A 22,681-nucleotide genomic window follows, 5' to 3' on the forward strand; every position below is an offset into this window, starting at 1 on the left:
CTTTTCCACCTGGCCAACAAATAATTCCCATAAGCCACAGCAACGCGTGGCCGGGCAAAGCTAGTATTATATATAGAGATATATATTGAGAGAGAAGGCAAGGGGAACTATTGGCCCTGCAGGTGTTTTGGACTCCAACTCCCAGCATGCCTCACAGCCTCAGGCCCTTTCCTTTTCCCCCTCAGCCGCTTAAGGGGGAAAAGGAAAGGGCCTGAGGCTGTGAGGCATGCTGGGAGTTGGAGTCCAAAACACCTGCAGGGCCCAAGTTTGCCCAGGCCTGACATAGATGCAGACATACATACACAGACCACAATAACATTACCTTGGAGCAATCTCCATGACGTTTTTGGCCGTCACCAAGGGCTACAAGAAATGAGATGTTCGCCTGTTTCTCTCCCTTTGAAAATATTTGAAATTAAATATGCAAATTGTATGCAAATGACCATCTCTTCTGCGGTAATTTCATCCTGCGACCTCCCAAAGTCTTCTCCCCAGCAGCTTCACCCACACACCGAACGTCACTCCTTTCCCACCAATCATCTTTGAAGGATCCGGAACGCGGTCCTTCCATTGGCTGGCCTGGCCCACCAATGAAAAGAGAGCATGGGGTGCAAGCGCCTATATAGAGCCTATATCATGGGAGTTTAAAAAGAAAAACTATAGATCTGTGGAATGTTTAAGGTGGGAGAAAAAACTCTTGTCCGATTGAGGCAAGTATGAATGTTGCAATTGGCCACCCTGATTAGCCTTTCAGCTTCAAGGTCTGGCTGTTTCCTGCCTTTGTTATTATTTATTTATTTACTATTTCTATCCCGCTTTTCGAGTCCCTCCGGGGAGATGGGGCGGGATATAAAAATAAAGTTATTATTATTATTATTATTATTCTCCCGTGGGTGGGATTCAAAGCGGCCTACAACATATAAAATTCATACAAATACATCCGACCACAGTACAAAATCAGATTAAAACATCATCCTAATATAAAAACCCAAATAACATATCAAATAAAACAATTTTAAAATCTTGCAGCAAGCACCATTTACAGATATCCATAACCTCCGGGCACTAAAGTTATTTGTTAGGTATTTTGTTGGTTAGCTGGCCCTGACTGTTTCATGTTTGGCTATTCTTTGTCTGTGTGTCAGTCTATCTTTTCATGCCTCTATGATTTCCCCTTGCATCAGCTTTCCCTCAAGCTAGATTTAGAATGAGGTAAAAAGAAACCCCGCCTTCTCCATTCAGAGAGACCAATAGGACGAAGGCTAGCCCTCGAATGACCAATGGGAGAAGAGGAGAGGGGCTGTGGATGGGCGGGTCATGTGCCTCTCCTCCAATCGGCAAGGCGGGGCGTGAGGGGCCTTCCTCGTGTGAGCCAGTCGGGCGGGAGAGCGACCGGGCGCCGGGTGCGGGGCCTTTTTGCGCCTCAGATGCCGATGTACAAGGTGAGGCCCTTCCAGGGCGGGCCGGGCTCCGCGGTGCCGCCCGAGCACCTCCCCACTTGCATGTACCGCCTCGGCAGCGTCCACCGGGAGCCCAAAGCCGGTCCCTCGCCGCCGGCGGAGCAGGTAGGAAGCAGGCCTCGGCCTTCAAGGGCCCGTCCTGAGGCGAGGGAAGACGCCTGCCTTCGTGGCGCTTTCGCTTTCAGTCCAGAGGAGGCGGTTTGGTGGCCTGTGTTTCTGTATCTCTGTAAAATAGAAGGGCGTTTTGTATACCTCTCATTTCATTCATGAAGATGGGTGTATATATGTACAGTAGAGTCTCACTTATCCAACATAAACGGGCTAGCAGAATGTTGGATAAGCGAATATGTTGGATAATAAGGAGGCATTAAGGAAAAGCCTCTTAAACATCAAATTAGGTTATGATTTTACAAATGAAGCACCAAAACATCATGTTAGACAACAAATTTGGTAGGAAAAGTAGTTCAATACGCAGTAATGCTATGTAGTAATTACTGTATTTATGAATTTAGCACCAAAACATCACGATATATTGAAAAAATTGACTACAAAAATGCGTTGGATAATCCAGAACGTTGGATAAGAGAGTGTTGGATAAGTGAGACTCTACTGTATTTATTTATTTACGACATTTATATCCCGCCCTTCTCACCCCGAAGGGGACTTAGAGCGGCTTGCAAATTTATACAGTACTCACTTATCCAACATAAACGGGCCGGCAGAATGTTGGATAAGTGAATATGTTGGATAATAAGGAGGCATTAAGGAAAAGCCTATTAAACATCAAATTAGGTTATGATTTTACAAATGAAGCACCAAAACATCATGTTAGACAACAAATTTGGCAGAAAAAGTAGTTCAATACGCAGTAATGCTATGTAGTAATTACTGTATTTATGAATTTAGCACCAAAATATCACGATATATTAAAACATTGATTACAAAAATGCGTTGGATAATCCAGAACGTTGGATAAGAGAGTGTTGGATAAGTGAGACTCTACTGTATTGCAATATTAGTAATATTATATGTAATATGTAATTAATATTGAATTATATTAATATTAGTATTATACTGTAATACATTACAACATTATTATCAATAAAAAGGTAAAGGTTTCCCCTGACGTTTAAGTCCAGTCAAGTCTGACTCTGGGGGTTGGTGCTCATCTCCATTTCTAAGCCAAAGAGCCGGCGTTGTCCGTAGACATCTCCAGGTCATGTGGTCAGCATGACTGCATGGAGCGCCGTTACCTTCCCGCCAGAGCGGTACCTATTGATCTACTCACATTTGCATGTTTTCGAACTGCTAGGTTTGCAGGAACTGGGCTTAACAGCGGGCGCTCAATCCGCTCCTGGGATTTGAACCTGGGACCTTTTGGTCCGCAAGTTCAGCAGTTCAGGCCTTTAACACACTGTGCCACCAGGGACCCCCTATTGTACTATACCACTATACTATAATATTAGTAATATTATATGTAATATGTAATATATAATTAATATTATTACATTATATTATTACAGTAGAGTCTCACTTATCCAATGTTCTGGATTATCCAATGCATTTTTGTAGTCAATGTTTTCAATACATCATGATATTTTGATGCTAAATTCGTAAATACAGTAATTACTACATAGCATTACTACGTATTGAACTACATTTTCTGTCAAATTTGTTGTTAAACATGTTTTGATGCTTAATTTGCAAAATCATAACCTAATTTGATGTGTAATAGGCTTTTCCTTAATCCCTCCTTATTATCCAAGATATTTGCTTATCCAATGTTCTGCCGGCCCATTTATGTTGGATAAGTGAGACTACTGTATTAGTATTATACTGTAATACATTACAATATTATTATCAATATTATTATTATTAATTTAATTTATATACCGCTCTTCTCCCCCAGGGGGACTCAGAGCGATCTTACATAATGGCAAGATTACTGCCACATATATTACAAAATATAGTAAAAACCAACAATCATACAACACACTTAAAAACCAATATCATACCCAATTAAAATATTAAAACACTGTGTGACCATTACAATAGGGCCAGAGCATTGGGCCAAACATCAGAGCCAGTCTATATTCAACTTCACATTAATCCAACAAATACATCAGGTTATTGTAGATACAATATATTATATTATTATATATTAAGGTAAAAGTAAAGGTTTTCCCCTGACATTAAGTTTAGTTGTGTCAGACGCAAGGGGTTGGTGCTCATCTCCATTTCTAAGCCGAAGAGCTGGCATTGTCCGTAGACACCTCCAATGTCATGTGGCCAGCATGACTGCATGGAGTGCTGTTACCAGGGCCACCAGGAACCCCATATATGTATGTGTCTGTATATATATATATATATACATTCATACAGTACGATGACTGAATTTTCATTGAGCTAAGTGAACGATAATCTAAATCTTAATTTAGGATGAAGTTGATCCGTCCCTTCAAGCTCTTGAATCCCGCCAGGAAGAGATCTTAAAGCGTTTGTATGAATTGAAGGCTGCTGTAGATAGCCTCTCCAAGATGATCCAAACACCAGATGCAGATTTTGATGCTACAAACATAATCCAGGCGGACGAACACGTTCCTTTAACTGCCAGTTCTGCAGACCTGGATAATTTACTTGGAAAGGCAAGTCCAGATTAACCTTGTCGTGGGAGAGCATTTCCTGTCTAGTGAGTAGATTAGCCGGGAAGAAGCTTCTGTGTGAAGTAACAAAGCTGTGACATTCTGGGAAATTGCAAACGTTTAGAATTTTTTCTCAGTCCCAGGCAGTCTGCTTCTGCTAAGCAACAGCTATTTTTAAGCAGGTGTTGTTGTTTTGCTTCTTTGTAGAATATTGCCACTTTGTATGTTAAATTGCTGTTTTAAATTCTAAAAATCCAGCACTGAATGTGATAAATGGGTTGGGTCAAGATACAGACGGACTGAATGGCTCTTAGCCAATGCATTGACACAGTTAGGAAGCCAAGTTCAAAAGCCTTCAATATAAAACATATTCCTTTGGCTATATGTGTCTCTCAAGCAATTGCCTTGAGGTTTATAATAATAATAATAATAATCATCATCATACTTTATTTAAATCCTTCTCTATCTCCCAGTGAGGTGCAAATATGTGAACGGTTTATGAACCCTATGTTTTGCCGCTAGTAAAGAGAAGACCCTTCCTACAGTAGTAATTGCATTATTATTCTGGGAGATGGAAGTATATAGTGCTGTCTGTCTATATATGGGAAAGGCCTACAATTTTTAAGATTACTTGAACAGTTTATTAATCATCCCTTCTTTTGATGCAGGACTATAGTGCACTGAAGGATATTGTGATTAATGCCAACCCATCGCACCCTCCACTGTCACTGTTAGTACTTCACAGCTTGCTGTGTGAGAGCTACAAGGTACTATCAGCTGTCCATACACACTCATCTGTGAAGAGTGTGCCAGAGAATCTCCTGAAATGCTTTGGTGACCAGGCTAAGAAGCAATCGCGTCATGAATACCAGTTGGGCTTTACACTCATTTGGAAAGATGGTAAGTCTGACCCATTGAAAAAGAGGGGGATATTTACTAGTAACAGGCAGAAGGAACTCCAGCTCTTGATACTACAAGTAGCTGCTTTTTATGAAACAGTTGCACAAAAGTACCTTAAGTACACATTGATTTAAACAGTTACCTAGGTCTTCATAGATATATTAACAATACATTTTAAGCATATTTATCTGCTCCTTTGAAATGTTTCCTTTTGTCTAATGTTGTGATTATCATTCCAGTGTCAAAACCCCAGATGAAGTTCCGCATTCAAACTATGTGTCCCATTGAAGGAGAAGGAAACATTGCTAGGTTCTTGTTCTCCTTACTTGGTCAGAAGCATAATGCCGTCACAGCAACTCTGATTGATAGCTGGGTTGATACAGCCATCTTCCAACTGCAGGACGGGAGCAGTAAAGAAAAAGCAGCCGTTTTGCGATCCATGAATGCGGCCCTAGGCAAGGCCTCCTGGCTGGTGGGAAATGAACTAACCTTAGCTGACATCGTGGCATGGTGTGCAATTCAGACAACCGGGAGCACAAATTCTGTTCCATCTAATGTGCAAAACTGGATGAAATCTTGTGAAAATCTGGCACCTTTTAATTCTGTTCTCAAATTGCTGAAGTAAAGCTGTCCGGTAGAAAGGGAGACAAGTTGGAGTATTTTCTTCATCTTATTGTGGCTGTGAGCGTGAGTGAAGTTTAAGACAATAACTGTGAAATGTCTTAATGCTAATAAATTCATCAGAATTGCCTTTTGTGGCTGTATTTTCAGAGTTAGTATTTGGAATCCTCACCTCAGGACTCATTCCTTTAATGCAGAATATGACTTCTGTCTTTGTGACTCAGACAAATGATAGACATATGCACAAAATCGTGGGAGAGTTTTTATATAAAAATTAGAACATCTTACAAAGCACCATATAAATACAGTTATCTGGTTTAAACAGGAGAGCCCAGTTCCTGAATTCTGTGTCTTTCCTCTTTCTCTTGCAGCAATAGCTGGACCCTTTCTTTAAGCAACCTGATTTCTTCTTCTTGCTGTATTACTTTCTGTTGCAGACTGCAAATAACCTAAAGATGAAGAATACAATGATTACATTTTAAATCATGAATATCACCATATCTTAAAAGCAGACACTTTCTCCATAAAAGTCAGCCTGCCAGGATTGTTTTATATAAGCCTAATTATGTATCCATGGCAGATGTTTTCAGTTAAATTACACTAAATACCCCCAAATGCATTTTTGTCAAATGGTAGCACTATTGTCTATCATGACTAGTTACCAAAGTCAACGTTCAGACAAATATAATTTTCTAATTCCCTTATGCTGTTTTGGCCTTCTCCTTTCCATAGCTGCCTGAATTAGGAGTTAAGCTAAATTAAGATGAATGTGTGATATTAAAGAATTGAAGGGTGAGGAAAGAAATTAAAGCTCTATCACCAGCACATCCACACAATCTAGTATTACGCAGGAGAAAGGATCTTTTCCTTCTGTAAAATCATGCAAGGATGTGTTTCTATGTTAATATTTAAACTGACAGACATCCCCCCCATCTGATAAGTGCAATTGACTGCCAGATGTACAGGCCTCCTTGCAACTCTAGTTCAAACCTCCGTGACAGCTGCATATCCCTCCAACTATTCTTAACTGTATATAAAATGCCAGATGGTATACTGTTACAAGGAATTCTGGTTAGTTATTAGAAGCAAGGTCATGAAGTAGCCAGAAGCAGTTTTATACAGTATCAGATATCAAGGCTGTGTCTGAGAGCCCTTTCTACACAACTGTTAATTAAATAAACATGAGTATATTAACAACTGCTAAGAAGATTTAACTTATATACAGGATGACAAGTACTCCCAACTTATTGATGCAAAAATAACTGTAAAAACATACATTTGCGGTGTTATGGAATAGTTCACTTTCAAGAAGTTGAGCAGCAGTTGGTCTGTTTGAAGATTTGAGGCTGGTTAGCAGCTTAATGTATTTGGTCTGTACTGGCCATCTTTTGCTAAAAGAGAGGGGAATGTTGCTGTTCCTTAAGTCCATCAAAACTTTAGTTCTCTCCATTTCGGTTCCAAATGGCTGGAAAAGCTCAAACAGGATGACACCCAAGCTGTACATATCTGACTAGAGGCAGAAGAGAAGTTCAGTATTAACAAAATAATGTCTAAAAGGCTAGTAGAAGTTGTTCACTCCATATTAAGTACTGAAAATAGCTTAAGTGTAATTATAATACAATGAAAAATATGGGATGTAGTAAATTTTGTAATTTGTGAAAATAGCAGTGTTTTAACTATAATTATTCGGGATTACATATATGAAAGGATACTATACAAAGTTGACATTGTCACTGTATTGGCAAATAAGGAAGGAGACACTTGTTCCTTCCCTTGAAGGGAGTTCCTAATTGGTATCTTATTACCCAAATGGCTGCACTGCATTTTTGTCTCCCCTTTGCACCATTTACTTTGCATCCGCCTTTTGAACATGTATGCTGAAACATAACTGTTATACTTTAAACATAACAGAAGCTCCACAATTGAGATCACTTTAAGAAATGATATCTCAATTAAATTTAGGTTACTCTACCTTAACATCATAGTGAGAACCTTCTAGTTGTTCGGGTGAAGCATACAAGCAAGTGCCAACTCCAGAGGTATGCATTAGTTCTGTGCAAACAAACAATAAATAGACAATTTCAGGTTTACAATAAGAAAAGAAGCAGCAGTATCTCAAACAGTACATTTCCAATTCAAACCAAATATTTGAAATTACCTGTTCTCTTCTTTGCACTTAGCAAGTGGATTGGATCTTCCTGAATAATATCTCTACAGGCCAGGCCAAAGTCACCTATTTTCACATGGTAGTCAGATCCTTGTAGAAAGATATTTCTGGGCTGTAAAAGCAGGAGCTCTGGGTTAGTTGTTTCAGAAAATTTGGCTATTTTTTACAAAAAGAAATGCAAGCATTTTCCAGTCCCTCATGCTTTCTACCTATCTGCAAATGCATGTTGGCTGCAAAAAGCAAAACTGAGCCACAAATGGGAGGAAATGGTGTAAAGAAGACTCTTCTGCACAGATATTTCCTAGGTCCAAATAATGTGTCATCTCTGTCAAGAGAGGAGAGCCATTCAATCATCTAGTTCAGGGTAGAAAACGTGTGACCCTGCAGAAGCTGGACTACAACTCCCATTAGCCCTAGACAGCATTGCTGATGGTACAAGATGAAATGTCATAGCCAAACATCTGGAGTTATACATTCCGTATTACTTTCATTGGTTCTAGAACTAGAAACTGCATCATCACAAAGATTTACTGGTCCAAACTCAGAATTCTGGATTTCATTTTCCTCAGACATAGGATTCACAGTGAGGCATTTTCTTTCTTAAAATGGGCAATCTGATTGGAGGCTCCTCCAGGCAGAATAACAAGGTACCAGACAGAAATAATTGAAGCTATAATGACTAATGACATGTTTCAAAAGTCAGCCTATCAGCTGATTATTTGCGGAGTCTTTCTAAATGACCACCATCAAAGTACCACAACTACTTGTAAAGAGAGTTAATGTTGCTAAATCATACTATATTCTTGTGAACACATTCCTCTATATATCAAAAATGTCAAGTATATTTTGATAAAATCATCAAATCTAAGTGAGCAGTTTTGCCAAATATTTGCCCCATCGTCTGATATGAACAAATCCCAGACCTAGAAATAGAAAAAATTGAGAACAACCTCATGTTTGCAATTTTAATTTTGCTGCTCTTTCATGATATTATAGTTTTCCCACATATAATTGGTAGATTTCTTTTTTGTGATTTGATTATTCACAGGTTTGTAGCTGCCACTTCCTCTTCAATTGCCTGGCCTTCCAACAGTACCTGCTAGATTTTGAACTGGCAGCCTTTTCATCTTGACCCACCCCTTTTCCTCTGAGTCCTTCCCTCCCAAACCGTGATCCTCCCAGCCAGATTTTAAACCACTTTCCAGGACACTGATATCCTTGCCCTATGCCTCCAAGCTCCAGATTCTAAATACATAAAAATAGTTAAAATACATCTAAAACTTAAGCTTTTGAAAATCATTTTTCAATCAACATATCCCTATGTCCACAAAAGCATAAAGGCTTTGAAATGAGACACTATTTCAACTACACAAAGAACTACAATTCAATTAAAGGGTTCCAGCTAGGGAAACTACCCCAATAAGATTATCAAATTCCTGCAGACATGTAGGAAAAACCATTGAACAAGAATCTGCAAACCTAAACTTGTTTTCCACAATTATTTTACATATTTTTTTCCTCTCTGGGATGAATGGAACAATCAAAGCTGTCAAAGAAACCACGTGGAAGATGGACGAGACATGATACACTGAATGAAGATCCTGAAACGAGGTAGTGTTTCATGATAACTATATAAAGCACTGGAATTCAGATTGGGTAGAGGACAAAAGAAATCTCAAAGCCCTCAAACTCAGGATGATGGCTTCGTTTGCCCAGTTTTTGTGCTGTGCCTGGAACAGATTTAAATGTAGATGACATGTCTTGCACTCATATAACATATATCCCAAAGGGTATAATATCATTGTCTAGTATGACATGATACAAGGACCTTTAGTCCTCCAACTGTTTGAGATTTAACTCCCAGAATCCCAGATCATTGGCCAAAGTAGCTTCGACTTCTGGGTGTTTGAAGTCCCAAACTCCTGGAGGACTAGAGTAATACTGGGCAATTCCATGAAAGAAAAACACTCCTGTTTACTAAAGGGGTAATTCTTGAAGGCACATGAAAGGAAGAGACTGTCAATAATGGGTATTTTACAGCAGGTCTCTTCAACCTGTCTCCATGTGTTTCAGCCTCCAACTCCCAGAAGCCCTAGCTAATTTGTTCTATGGTCAGGAATTCTGAGAGCTTAAGTCCAAAACACTAGGTTGAAGAGGCCTGCTTGACAATGATAAGGCGAGAAGGCTGCCTTCTAGACCAAATATCCCCAACCTGATGCCATCCAGGGATGCTAACACATTGTAGCGCAGGAGAAATAGAAATTGCACATATGTCACCATCTACCTCTATCACTATCCACACAGTCGAGAGACAACAGGATGGTCTTCAAGCAAGAATCAAAGAACTGAGGAAAGCAATAATAAAGCTGCTCTTCACCTCAAACTAAAGGAAGACTTCAACAAGCTGCGGCCTCTGTTCCCTACCCCTGACTACCATCCTCTTCATTTAGCAATTGTCACCGGATATCCTCACATCATACCAGACTTGCTAAAGCGTGGGGCAAAAATAAATGACAAAGATATGGCGGGACGAACAGCTCTCCATCTGGCGTCCGAAGTGCTCTACCTAGAGGCAATGACACTTTTACTCGGCTGTGGAGCCAGCGTAAACCTCACAATCCCTGCCACAAGAGAAACAGCACTCCATTTAGCAGTCCGGTCTTCCTCTTGCAAGGCCGGGACCCTTTTAGCGGCAGGTGGCAAGTGCGTTGAGTTGCTGTTGCTTAATGGGGCAAACATACACATGAGAGACTGGAAAGGACAAGAAGCTATTCATACAGCTTGTCGAAATGGCAGAGAAGAGATCATTAAGCTTTTGTTCAATTATGGGGCAGATGTGAACTCTTTAACCCCGGAAGAGGAGTCTCCACTGTTTCTGTTCCTTGAAAAAACAGGCAATTTAAGGAAGCTAAATGTGCTGAGGGAGCTGCTACGCCTAACCTATCCTTTGAAATTAATGAATTCCGAAGGCCATCTCCCCAAAGCGCTGTACAATCCCAGCTGTGAGCTACTGCATGACCTGCTCAGGGATATGGCTGCGGAAGTCTGGTCCTTGCAGGACATTTGCAAATTCAATGTCAGGAACGTATATAGAGGAGCCATGATATGCTGGCTAAAAGAGAGGATTCCAACCCAGTTGTGGAACTCCATATACATTCGTCAAGAATATTCATATGCTTCAAAAATGAAATGATTCCTTTACTTGAGGCCCAACACCCATTCTGGAACATCATTATACCAGAATAGTAGAAACTGAGTTCCAATATGCTAGCTAAATAAATGAATGTAGAATTGACTGTGCGTTTTCAACTAGTCCTAATTCTCTTGAATATTTCAGTAGTGCTAACTTACATGAAAGGTGAAATATTCCTATAATGGGACGCAGAGGTACATACAGATACATTGTCATGAAAAACAGTTTTGCCTTCACTTATGAAGGTGCAGGTGGTGACAATGATAACCAATAACAAGAATAAGATATAATAAAGCTTGGGTGAAGTTCGGAGTTATTTTTTGAGAAAGAAATAAAATAAAGGCATGGGCAAACCTGTAATTGTAAAAGGGTTGCAATTAGAAATGATTGAACAAGGACATTCTATACCTTTCCTGGATCTAAGCTAGTATATTTAATCTTTATTTTATATATTTCAACTAGTATCATATCCTTAATTCATTGAGTACCTCTAGAATGTGGGAACTGGTTTCTCTTCACAAAGAAAAAGACCAAAGTCTTCTGTCTGAAAAGTGTATTTTAACTTACTTTAATGTCCCGGTGCATGATTTCCATACTATGGATATAATACACTCCTTCAAGTAGCTCTTGGAAGATTTTTAATATCCCTTGATTGTCTACGTGGTGATATGGACCTTTAATATAGAAGTACGTCGTTATTGTTGTTGAAGCAGTTATTGTTTTTCAATATACAAAGACAACACAGAACATCTATGTTAACAAACATATTCTATCCATGTTTAATAAGATATGACAGGTGAGCCTTTCAAGAAAATGTCAGTCTAGATAATGTATGAGTAAACTTCAGCCCTCCAGGGTTTTTGGACTTCAACTCCCACAATTCCTAACAGTCTCGGGCCCCTTCCTTTTTTCCCTCAGCCACTTAAGCGACAAACAGGAAAGGATCTCAAGAGTTTTAGATCACTGTGGAGTGGCAAATGCAGAAAACTTTCAGTGGCCACATCAAGGCAGAAAGTAACTTGGGATATACAGGTTGATCTCTGGGTGATTCACAAGGAGTTCAGACTCACAACTGGGATATACAGGTTGATCTCTGGGTGATTCACAAGGAGTTCAGACTCACAACTGGGATATACAGGTTGATCTCTGGGTGATCCACAAGGAGTTCAGACTCACAACTGTTAAAACAGATGACTCTCTAACCCTCCATCCTAAATTGTATGAAGTGAAATTTAGGTAGCCAAGAATGTTTCTTTTTAGGAATATACCTCAGTTCAGTTCCAATATTTAAAACAGATACCAGAGTTCAACATCTATATCTAATCTAATCTAAATCCATAATAAAAGTGAAAACCCGTATGTATGTGGCACGCAAATAATACCATTCTCAAATGACCCGGGCACCGCCAGGTCCCTTTGCTAGTTCTATAATAAAATTGGCATATTTTGCACCTGAGTTTCAGGGTTCAAGTGCAAGCAAAGTAGATCCCATAAAACGGACACTTCTTTCTGCCCTGGAGAATAATGACCATTTAGACATGAGTTCTACCATCAGAAGCAGAAAATAACATTTCAAAATCATGGCAACCTATTTTTTTAAAAAAAGTTTAAAGCTTACTGGAAGCATCCTCTGCTTTGAAACAGCTTTTATTTCGGTCAGCAATCCAGTCCCACAAGGATATTTCACACAGCTGCATCTGTATGTGAAGCATCAGATGATACTCCATCTGAAAAGGAAGGATCAATAAAGGTTCTCTCAATGTGCTACATGTATATTCTTCTAGGGCTGTATCCAATATGGTCTTTGTGCCTTCCAAAATCCCATGCCTCCTCCATCATCCCCCAACACACAAAACCTCTTAATGTGGAGAACTGGACAATGCCAGAGAAAGTTACCAGAGGGAACCACCTAAAATTCCTGACACAATTAATGGATACAGTGTTCCCTCACTACTTCACAGTTCACTTTTCCGGATTCACCGTTTCGCGGTTTTTCAATAAACTTTAAAATAATATTATAAATCATAAAAACTACAATTTACAGCCTAAGGAAGGGAGGAAGGAGAAGCCGAAGGGAGACAAAAGGAGCCCAAGTGGCAACGGGTGGAGGAGGCGGCGATTTATCAACACACGATTGGTTGATAGACTAGTGTATAATTACTAAAATAATGTATAATTATTAAAATAAATATAGTGCCCCTACTTCGTGGATTTTCACTTATTGTGGGTGGTCCTGGAACCTAACCCCAGCGATAAGTGAGGGAACACTGTATATATTTTAGGCATGGTGCAGGAAACACACATTTTTACACAAACAATCTGATTTCTACCCCTCCAAAATGTATAGTACTGGGGCCTGTTTGGGGAGGGAATAATTGAGGCTGCAGTGGACCTATAGAAAAGTTGTAGAAGAAAGCAATTTAAATGTTGATTTCCAAAAGGAATGAAAACCAAGAGGAAATATTGTTGGCAAGGAGAATATTACATACCAATCAAAACTGTCACTTCAGAGCTTGGGAAATGGCATTTTACAGCAAAAGGATGTACTGTATATCATCATGATGTTTTTTTCAATTCCAATAAAAATTGGGTGGATTTTGTACCTTTTGGAAAGAAATATGCTTACATTCTGTGTTTACCTCACACTGCTGCAGCAAAGAAACCCCTTTCTGGGATGACTGTTCGTCACTGTAAGAATCATTTGTGCTCATGTTATGTTGCTCGTGATCACCGTGAGGCACAACGGACGCAGGATTTTCATTGTATTTTGAAATACCGGAACTGTCATTTGAGCAGCTGTTTTTGTTCGATTTGTGTACAGCGTTGCTTTCAGAATTTTCATCAACAGAATCTTCAGGGTTGAGATCGGCAAAGATAATGGAACTACCATCTTCCATATCCTGATCACAGCATGGGTCTCTGCAAAAAATGTGAGGGTGATCCTCAAAACACTATGCAAAAACTCCCATAAGAGTTCACAGAATGTTGTACTAGAACTCCTCTTTCTGATATTTCAATGTATTTTTATTGTTGCTATATAGCCAACACAAGGTACAAAGAGGAGAAGCAGGTTAAACAGTTGCAGAAGTCCTTAAAAAGAAAAAAAGGTCCTCAAGTCTCCTAAGCCTTTTCACTTAAGTACAATTCTATTGAGCTCACTGAATCTCACTGTTTGGAGAAAGAATTGAGAGTAATAGGAAGAACCTCTACACTTCTGGGTTTAACTTTTGAAGATTTAATTAATATGTTCTGTCTCGTAATCTCTAGCTCTTCCATGACGACTGAGAGCTCAACTTTCACTGGAAGGTTTCAATTCATGGATGCTGACAGACAAAAGAAACAGCCTCTACTTCTTTGTTAATTTATGGAAATACTTGCTATTAATCAGGCATTATGTAAAATATTTATCTTCTTCAATCTCCTAAGATAAAAATAAAAGTCTTTGCATGTTCCTCAGGCTAAAAAAACATTCCCATGGTAAGATCAAAACATTCTAAAGAGCTATTTGACAATATATATGGGATACATACACAGAACTTCCTTGCTCAGAACACACTTTGAGTGATGGCAAATTTAGATTTGATTCACCTATAATTGAATGAGAAACATTAAATTTTATTAATCACTTTACAAAATACCCCTACATTCATTTCCCCAGCCTCAAAAGATGATGATGAGAATTATTATTAATCAACTTTATAAACGTATAGGTAATTTAAATCCCAATATATTCACTAAAAATATTAAGGTAGCCACCCTGAGTCTCTTCAGGGAGATAAGGGGGAATATAAATAAAGTTTATTATTCAGTCATGGCAGTTAAAGTGATGATGGATGCAACCTGGGATGCACTGCGTATTAACTCCTGCATGGCAAAGTGCAAGTGACACACAGAAGTCAGAACGTTGATATGCTATCCTCACCTTTCAGGCATGTTGGTTGAACATGCTCCATCCAAGCAGTGTGGTAACCTACAATATTTGGGTGCTGCAGCCCAGCCAACACTTTCACTTCCCGTAATACCTTTAAAAAAGACCAAAAATAACACATTGAACGCACTGGACTAACCAGCATCTAACATGTAACAGCTCAGAAGCAGGTACCAAAATAAAACAAGAGGTACCCCATTCTTAAACCAATTAAAAGTATAATTCTTGTGGCAAAGGGTCAAAGCTCAAGCCAGAAGGCATGCTTTCCATGCTGCTGAACACAGAGTTAACTCCTGATGTCTCCAGGCTAAAGAACAGGTGGAAGATTTGGGAAGTTCACAGGAGGAACCTATAGGGTAGATGGATAAATAACCCAATCTAGAACAAGGCAGCCTCCATTCATGTAGCAAAAAAAGGCTTTTTTGATTCAGAGTATGTGAATGGTTGAAGAATGCATACATACACACCTTCATGCAGTCTCTTTTGGTGGCCTTCTTAATAAGAATCTTTTTAATTGCATAGAACTGACCATCAAGCTTGTTTCTGACCTGAAAACAGATTGTCCACATGTCAATTAACATCAAATTTAAATCAACATTAGCTAAATGACATTCTATATGCATCTCCACTCTATATCACTTTTGTCCACTCACAATACTGCAAAATGATTCCCTGAGCACTAATACAAAGAAAGGTGGGATAAAGATGGAAGAAAATATAAGGCAATCAGGCAGATTAATCACCAAGAGAAGTCTTTTGGCTTCACCTTCTGCTTTTAACTCACCCACTGAAAACTCAGATTATTATCACAGCTGCAAACTAGGATAGTTGCTAAACAAGTGTAATATCCAAACCTTGTCCCAGGCAAACTGATTTCATTCCTTTTTTATGAACAATACTTCTCAATTAAATTAGTAATTGGTTTGTTCTCGTTAGGTCTATCTATACTTTTTATCCCAAACTCCCTCCAATATGAAATCCAGCCACAATAAAGAGGGGAATACCTCCTTACTGGTACAATTTTCATAGAAATATTAAAGAGGAAGAATAATAGGATGGCTAGGATGATGTGTGGCCAAACCAATCAGAAAAAAAATATTATACAGAGAATTCTTTAATCCAAGTGATCATGAAGATCAATGGCCATGAATATTTGTTTAAAATACCATTTTGAGAAAACATACTACTTACTCTGAAATCCTGTACAAATCTATCAAGAAGTAAATTCCCACTAAATTCAGAATGCATATCCTCAAATGATAGGGTACAGGATTGTAATCCTGCTTGTTTTTCATTTTAATGTAAATAGTTCTTAATAAGTTGCTGATGTATAGCATTAAAACACCTTGTATACTGTTCCGTAGCCTCCTTTTCCAAGTCTTGAAATCTCATCAAATTCATTAATGTAGCGAGAAGTCTGTGCTTCAAAAAGAATACTTTCCCTACTTTAAAAAAATAGACAACAGTTGTAACTAAAAGAAATGTTAGCAAAGGCATCATAATTTTTTTGAGGTAAAAGAAACACATACATTTACTTTAACTTATTCAAAAATTAAAAGTACTGAAAAAAGACCCTTCTTTTAAAAGACTTTTACATTGTTCAGTACGGACAAATCACAGACACAGGTATGACATTACTAGATGCTAGAGACACGTTTTGATGTAAGATACACATTGACTTGTCTGACAAATAGCACCACTACAAATTTCCACATTGACATAATAGTAAATCCCAAACATCTATATATATGGACTGTCTATCCAAAACTCAGGAAGTTCTGCAGAATTAGCTTCTTGACCCTCATGAGATATCACTATCCTTGTCAAAACAAGCTGAGAACATGACAAACTCAAAACATGCTTTCAAATCCTGGTTTATTCTCAATATATAGTTGAAAGAAAATATAGTTCACTGAATTCAGAACACCACAGGCAATTCTGCTCTATTTAAAACAAAAAATAAAGCTTTCAGTATTATCTACAGCTTGTTACCTAACATTAAATGACCTTTTGTTCTAAGTCTAATACTAATTTGCATTTTATAACTGTGAAATGGAGACTCTGATAATTATCTTAAACATGTGCACTGGGAATAAGCCTCGCCGAGCTCAACAGATCCCATTTCTGAATAAAAATGCTAAACAATACAGTTGTCATAGTTCTCTGTTTATAACGTTTTAGAGTTTATAACGACAATCTTTGTTATAGTTCTTTGATCTCTTACCTGTTTGTGCATGGATTGCCATTACCAAACTCCTGCAAAACATAACAAAAAGCAAACATTTCATAAACAAATGGCTGAATAATGTATATGAATGTAGTAACGTATACAGTATGTTTAAAAACAGCTACTAGTTACTTCTTCTAGCAAAACTAAAATTAAACAAATCAAAGAAATGTCAGCCTTAAACTTTTATTTAGGTTTATATTTACATAAAAGCTAGACTGTCACAATGCTCACTCTCCCAACCATATATCCTCTGTCGATTCGCCATTAATCCAGTCAATTTTGGGAAGCGAAGGACCAAATTGGAATGCCAATTTTGTTTTTTCTAAACCTATACAATTTCTCTCAATTTATAAACAGATTCGTGAATTACTACTGAGTGCATTAATATTTGTCCAGAGAAGACCAACAATACTCAAATGGATAATCATTATAGCTCTCTCACCAAAGCATGGTCAGGGAAATATAACTACAATTCTATAAGTCTTGTTTAATTAAAATTGCACTTTCAGTTCAAAGCTGTAGCTAGCACAGTTCATCACAGAATATTGTGTCCAAATGAACTGCAACGTATTCTCTTGCCATGAAAGTGGCATTCCAGTACAATAAAATAAGTGTCAGAACATGAAGGAGGAATATTAATATAACAACATTATCACATCTCCAGCATCCTGTAGCTTGTATATTACAGCAAATCTGAAAAGATCTGAAATCCTATGGTTTGTATATTAAAGCAAACCTGTTCCATCTTTACTAATACTGACAAGTGCAGAAAAAGGATAAGACAGGTAAGCCTACCTCATTTAGTATTTGTTTGTTCGCTGCTTTCATTAATGCGGCAATGGCCCTATTATGCTGCAGTCTCAGACTACTAAATTCTTCACATACAGCAAAATCAGATAGCAAGCGCATTTGAGTAAATGTTTTACAAAGTACTGTAGAAACAAAAATAAAACAAAAATACTTTATGAAGTCGGGAAAAAACTTGCGTTTTAGGCAACACTAAGACTCTTAAAAGCTCCATTATTTTTTATGCCCTGATCCTTCTGAAATTGCAATTACCTCTTAATAAAGAGTATAATAAAATTCAAAGATGCCAGTGCCTGCCTTCAGTCACTGATAAGCATCTCCCTATTAAGAAGCCCAAGCTAAACTCTTACTAACATTGAAACAGGCGTCTAGAGCGTGCAGGATCTTGTGCGTAGATGTGGCAAAGATGTTCCAGCAGAGAAACAAGCAACAGCTGGTTGGCAAACGATGATGTGATGTTCATTATCTTTTGAGAACCATTTAAACCTCGAAGCTCTGTAGGCCAATCAGAATCTGAAAATGAATGGGCAAAAATTGAAGATGAAAAGAAATAAATTGAAGAAATAGAAACATTGAGAAAGCAAGTGTCCCATTATTAATTCTCCCCTATATTAATGCTGACACAAGATGACATAACTTCCAGACAGTGAAAAAAAAATTTGATGGCAAAAACACTGCTTTATTGCCATGCAAAAATTGTAACCCCAATCTCTGAACTGGTTTCAGCAGTCTTCATATGCTTAAGAAGATTTTTTACCACATGGATACTGGAAAAATGAACTTGTCACAATCCATCCTTTACCAATAACACATTTATAAAGAACATTAATCTTTCTCTAACCAAAATAGCCCCGTCTCAGTACTGGAAGAAATACTAGCATATTTGAGGGAATGCCTATGTTCACAGAAACCTAAAAAAAACCTTTAGATTAAAACCTATATCATGAAGAGGTTGAGATCGAACAAGATATTCTGTGGGCACATAAATGGTTTTAACTGTTTGCATAGGGGAATGGAGTGTCCTCAAATAGAGCACGGTTGGCTGGTCAACTGGCTCCTTAATTGGCCCTCCACACACTAACATTTTAGTTACAGATTCTACTTTTTAAGTGCAGTACGTAACAGACTTACCCCTCCAACATGTAACAACAATATTCAAGGGCAGCTTCTATTTAAGCACCAGCCTAGCCAAAGATGACAAAGAACTCTTTGAAAGTAAGTGGTTGAAATAAAAGTTAATACAGGAATCCATCATCCCTCTGCATACAACACAAAAACTTCAGTAGGAAACTGTAAGAGGAAGGCACTCTCCACCCCAAATATGCAGCAAGTCTGTAACATTTCAAGCCTTCTATAATGAGGAAAGTATGACATGACTGAAATCCTCGCCATCAGGAACCCATTATCTGTTATCCCTACCTATTGTTGTTTCTTTTTTGCTTTGCTTTTGTGTAATGTATCATCTAATTTTAAATAGGCACAGCATTAGAATTAAAAAGAATATGGTTGGCTTCCGTGCAATACAAGGGGGATGAGAATCATGTGACTTTCCAGTTATTAAACACCAATCTCCAGTGTTTCTCCTAATATTTATTGAATACTGGGAATTGTTGTCCAACAGCTGAAAAATCACATGATTCCAACCCAAGTCCAATAAAAAAAAGAAACTGATGCAACACTACAGTACCCAAAAGCCCTGGAAAGAAAGCCATAAAACAGATTGGAAGAAATGGTGAAACATCCGCTTACTTCTCTGTCTCTAGAGAAAACTGATGCAACCACATAACTCCTTGGTTATGTAAATCCCTCCATTCCTAACACTGAGACGTTAAACAATCTAGCTTGACTAGCAGCATTCAGAACATATCAGAATCTGTGAAAAACTCAAAAGGATATTAAACTGTCTAATATATCTGACCATTACATGTCCTACTGCTGCTCTTCTCAGATTACATTCATTCCTTAACCCTTGTGAAATCCTTCTATACCAAGCAATTTAAGTCACCCTACCAGTTTGTTAATATACAGCAAGTCAGCTGTGAAGATAAAAACAACTAGCATACTGCTTCAGGAGAGGTTGTTTAGTTTAGTTTTCTAAAATCCTGAAGGCTGGGTTATTTGCCTACAGGGAGTCTTTTGTTGGGTTTGCTTTGTTTTTACAAGATAGCAACCCACAGAACAATAAAAATGACTGGAAACAAATTAAAACCACTAGAGAGCACAAAAACAACCTTTCCTACCCCCACGGAGAAATCTCTGCAATCATTTGAAAAACTCTGAGAACCCCTGCATATTAATAATTATATATCTATAGCTTTTGAAAATGTGGGGGTTTTTTTCCCTCTAGTATAGGCTAGTTGTCCCGACATGAAATCCTGCATAGAATAGTTGTATGTGGTTATATGTACTGTAGTGTTTTTCCCCCAAAATAAAATAAGTTATTATTAAAATGCCTGATCTTTTACTGAACCCTTAAGCAAACTCTTGAGGGCTCCTGATTGAGACTCTGGGCCCTTCCACACTGCCATATAACCCAGAATATCAAGGCAGATAATCCACATCTGCTTTGAACTGGGTTATCTGAGTCCACACTGCCATATAATCCAATTCAAAGCAGATAATGTGGGATTTTATACAGCTGTGTGAAAGGGGCCTCAACGTAACAGTGGGGTTCTTGCAATTCCATACTGATTTACGGATTGTGACTCCACATTGATACTAAGGATTGCCACTCCCATCAGTCCCAGCCAGGGATGTTGGGAGCTGCCATTCATCCCATCTGACAAGAAACACTTGGCCTACCTTTAAGTATAAATGAAATATTAAATTATAGGGTTGTTGTATGTTTTCTGGGCTGTATGTATGGCCATGTTCCAGAAGTATTCTCTCCTGACGTTTCGCCCACATCTATGGCAGGCATATACCTCACCACCTCTGAGGATGCCTACCATAGATGTGGGCGAAACGTCAGGAGAGAATACTTCTGGAACATGGCCATACAGCCCGGAAAACATACAACAACCCTGTGATCCCGTCCATGAAAGCTTTCGACAACATATTAAATTATAAGTTAAAATGCAAAGATGAAAATACACTTAGGACAGAATTCAGCAAATTTAAAATTCATGGTTGAAAATTGCCAGAAGCACCTTAAGAGTTTGGCCCTTTCACACTGTATCTACAGTAGTCTCACTAATCCAAGCTAAAGAGGCCGGCAGAAGCTTGGATAAGTGAGTATCTTGGATAATAAGGAGGGATGAAGGAAAAGCCTATTAGACATCAAATTAAGTTATGGTTTTACAAATTAAGCGCCAAAACATCGTGTTATACAACAAATTTGACAGAAAAAGTAGTTCAATACGCAGTAATGTTATGTAGTAATTACTGTATTTACGAATTTAGTACCAAAATATCATGATATATTGAAAACATTGACTACAAAAATGGCTTGGATAATCCAGAAGCTTGGATAAGCGAGGCTTGGAAAAGTGAGACTCTACTGTATTTGTTTTCTAACTTGTGTTTCCCAAACACAGGCCTTCCAGATGTTTTGAACTTCAACTCCCAGAATCCTTGATCATTGACCAAAGCAGCTGAGGCTTCTGGGAAGTGAAGTCCCCACCACCTGGAGGTCTAGCGTTTGAAATAATCATACAAATTATGATATTGACTGCGAAGGCCATTCCCCCCAGAGCTTGTTATGGCTTTATGAAAACCAAGTCCTAAAACCAAAGGGCGCTCGCTTCTGAGGAAAAACATTTCCAATATGGTTGCCCCCCCCCCCTTCATTCGACCTAAACGCACCGTCTAATTCCGGCCCCGCGGCCTGGTCGTCTGGGAACTCCAAAGCCGGGGGTGGCGAGGCCTTCTCGGCTCCCCGGGGCCCCCTCTGGCCCACTTTCCCTCGCCACATGGCGGCCAACCGACCCCTCTGAGGCCCCACAGGTCCCACTGAGGGAAGACGATGCAGGCCGCGCAGGCGCAGTCGAGGCCCAAGCCTTCCGTCTGAGGAAACTAGGCCCGATAGCGCCCCCACAGGCCGCTGAGGGCAGCACATGCCACTTCCACACAGCTGAATAAAATCCCACAATATCTGCTTTGAACTGGGACATATGGCAGTGTGGACTCAAATATAACCCACTTTAAAGCACATATTCTGGGTTATGTGGCTGTGGGGAAGGGCCCTACGTTTCTTCCCTCTGAACAAAAGGCCTTTGGAAGGCTGAATCTGTCAAAGGTCAGACGCCAACTGAGAGCCAAAATATAGTTTATTAAAGTAATAGTCCAAAAATAGTTCAGTAAATTAACAGAGACTTGAAACACTTAATCTTCAGTGTTATTAGGCAGTCAAAGCAGGAAAAACGCCAAAAGCATTAATTGTCATATAATCCGGATTAACGAGAGAGATAATCCGGATTTAACATAGAAAAATAATAATAATAATAACTTTATTTTTATACCCCGCCCCATCTCCCTTACATGGGGCCTTGCCCGATAAAACAATCAAATATCAAAACACAGCAATAAAACAATTATCCAATAAAAACATCAATTACAGTAAAAACAATAGTTAAAATCAACATAAAACATACAATATTAACACTGGAGACTAATTCATAGAACCCAGGCAAAGTGCAACATGTGCCGAAATGGGGAAGGTAATTTCACAGTTGAAATGGACAAAGTGCAATATAACATTGGCAACACCTCGAGAATGGGGCTATTATAAAATG

At 38.7% G+C, this 22,681-nt stretch overlaps 4 protein-coding genes across 7 annotated transcripts in view; 2 read left to right on the forward strand and 2 right to left on the reverse strand.

Moving 5' to 3' along the window:
- pms2 (PMS1 homolog 2, mismatch repair system component) overlaps positions 1 to 521 on the reverse strand; it is a 30,809-nt gene extending 30,288 nt beyond the window's left edge. For 2 of the 3 annotated variants that reach the window (XR_010001155.1, XM_062964429.1), the window contains exon 1: positions 323 to 521. Coding sequence is in view for 2 of the 3 variants with exons in the window: in XM_062964429.1 (XP_062820499.1) it covers positions 323 to 339 (17 nt within the window). In the remaining variant the exon portion in view is untranslated. The remainder of the gene's footprint in view (positions 1 to 322) is intronic. The other variant, XM_062964428.1, reaches the window with a different exon arrangement.
- A 782-nt stretch (positions 522 to 1,303) lies between these two features.
- On the forward strand, positions 1,304 to 5,753 carry aimp2 (aminoacyl tRNA synthetase complex interacting multifunctional protein 2). 2 transcript variants are annotated; one of them, XM_008120885.3, is made up of 4 exons: positions 1,304 to 1,442; positions 3,899 to 4,105; positions 4,771 to 5,002; positions 5,242 to 5,753. In XM_008120885.3, the coding sequence occupies exons 1-4, from the start codon at positions 1,428 to 1,430 to the stop codon at positions 5,625 to 5,627; spliced, it is 840 nt and encodes a 279-aa protein (XP_008119092.2). In that variant the 5' UTR covers positions 1,304 to 1,427; the 3' UTR covers positions 5,628 to 5,753. The 2 variants fall into 2 exon arrangements, with proteins under 2 accessions (XP_008119092.2, XP_008119091.2); XM_008120884.3 differs by having other exon boundaries at positions 1,353 to 1,565.
- A 119-nt stretch (positions 5,754 to 5,872) lies between these two features.
- On the reverse strand, positions 5,873 to 22,020 carry eif2ak1 (eukaryotic translation initiation factor 2 alpha kinase 1). The gene is made up of 15 exons (XM_003227644.3): positions 21,753 to 22,020; positions 18,303 to 18,461; positions 17,937 to 18,073; positions 17,136 to 17,167; positions 16,257 to 16,356; positions 15,379 to 15,459; positions 14,906 to 15,005; positions 14,514 to 14,571; positions 13,623 to 13,902; positions 12,602 to 12,710; positions 11,551 to 11,657; positions 7,782 to 7,902; positions 7,596 to 7,675; positions 6,900 to 7,133; positions 5,873 to 6,072 (listed from the first exon to the last, which is right to left on the reverse strand). The coding sequence occupies exons 1-15, from the start codon at positions 22,003 to 22,005 to the stop codon at positions 5,941 to 5,943; spliced, it is 1,983 nt and encodes a 660-aa protein (XP_003227692.2). The 5' UTR covers positions 22,006 to 22,020; the 3' UTR covers positions 5,873 to 5,940.
- On the forward strand, positions 7,958 to 11,090 carry ankrd61 (ankyrin repeat domain 61). The gene is made up of 3 exons (XM_003227636.4): positions 7,958 to 8,437; positions 9,337 to 9,401; positions 10,095 to 11,090. The coding sequence occupies exons 1-3, from the start codon at positions 8,396 to 8,398 to the stop codon at positions 10,981 to 10,983; spliced, it is 996 nt and encodes a 331-aa protein (XP_003227684.1). The 5' UTR covers positions 7,958 to 8,395; the 3' UTR covers positions 10,984 to 11,090.
- Positions 22,021 to 22,681: the final 661 nt, after the last annotated feature.

This window comes from Anolis carolinensis, unplaced genomic scaffold, assembly GCF_035594765.1.
Source record: "Anolis carolinensis isolate JA03-04 unplaced genomic scaffold, rAnoCar3.1.pri scaffold_13, whole genome shotgun sequence".
Taxonomy (NCBI): Eukaryota; Metazoa; Chordata; class Lepidosauria; order Squamata; family Dactyloidae; genus Anolis; species Anolis carolinensis.

What these genes read in the sequence shown, in the direction of transcription:
- aimp2 (XM_008120884.3), top strand. Translation starts at nt 1,428, where the DNA reads ATGCCGATGTACAAGGTGAGGCCCTTCCAGGGCGGGCCGGGCTCCGCG. An exon ending in CCTCGCCGCCGGCGGAGCAG is followed by an intron (nt 1,566 to 3,898) that starts GTAGGAAGCAGG and finishes ATCTTAATTTAG; the next exon opens with GATGAAGTTGATCCGTCCCT. An exon ending in TACACTCATTTGGAAAGATG is followed by an intron (nt 5,003 to 5,241) that starts GTAAGTCTGACC and finishes TTATCATTCCAG; the next exon opens with TGTCAAAACCCCAGATGAAG.
- ankrd61 (XM_003227636.4), top strand. Translation starts at nt 8,396, where the DNA reads ATGGGCAATCTGATTGGAGGCTCCTCCAGGCAGAATAACAAG. An exon ending in CCTCCAGGCAGAATAACAAG is followed by an intron (nt 8,438 to 9,336) that starts GTACCAGACAGA and finishes GAACAATCAAAG; the next exon opens with CTGTCAAAGAAACCACGTGG. An exon ending in AATGAAGATCCTGAAACGAG is followed by an intron (nt 9,402 to 10,094) that starts GTAGTGTTTCAT and finishes CTATCCACACAG; the next exon opens with TCGAGAGACAACAGGATGGT.
- eif2ak1 (XM_003227644.3), bottom strand. Translation starts at nt 22,005, where the DNA reads ATGTGCTGCCCTCAGCGGCCTGTGGGGGCGCTATCGGGCCTAGTTTCC. An exon ending in CCAAAAGAGACTGCATGAAG is followed by an intron (nt 15,006 to 15,378) that starts GTGTGTATGTAT and finishes TCTTTTTTAAAG; the next exon opens with GTATTACGGGAAGTGAAAGT. An exon ending in CTTTGCTGCAGCAGTGTGAG is followed by an intron (nt 12,711 to 13,622) that starts GTAAACACAGAA and finishes CTTCCTTTTCAG; the next exon opens with ATGGAGTATCATCTGATGCT.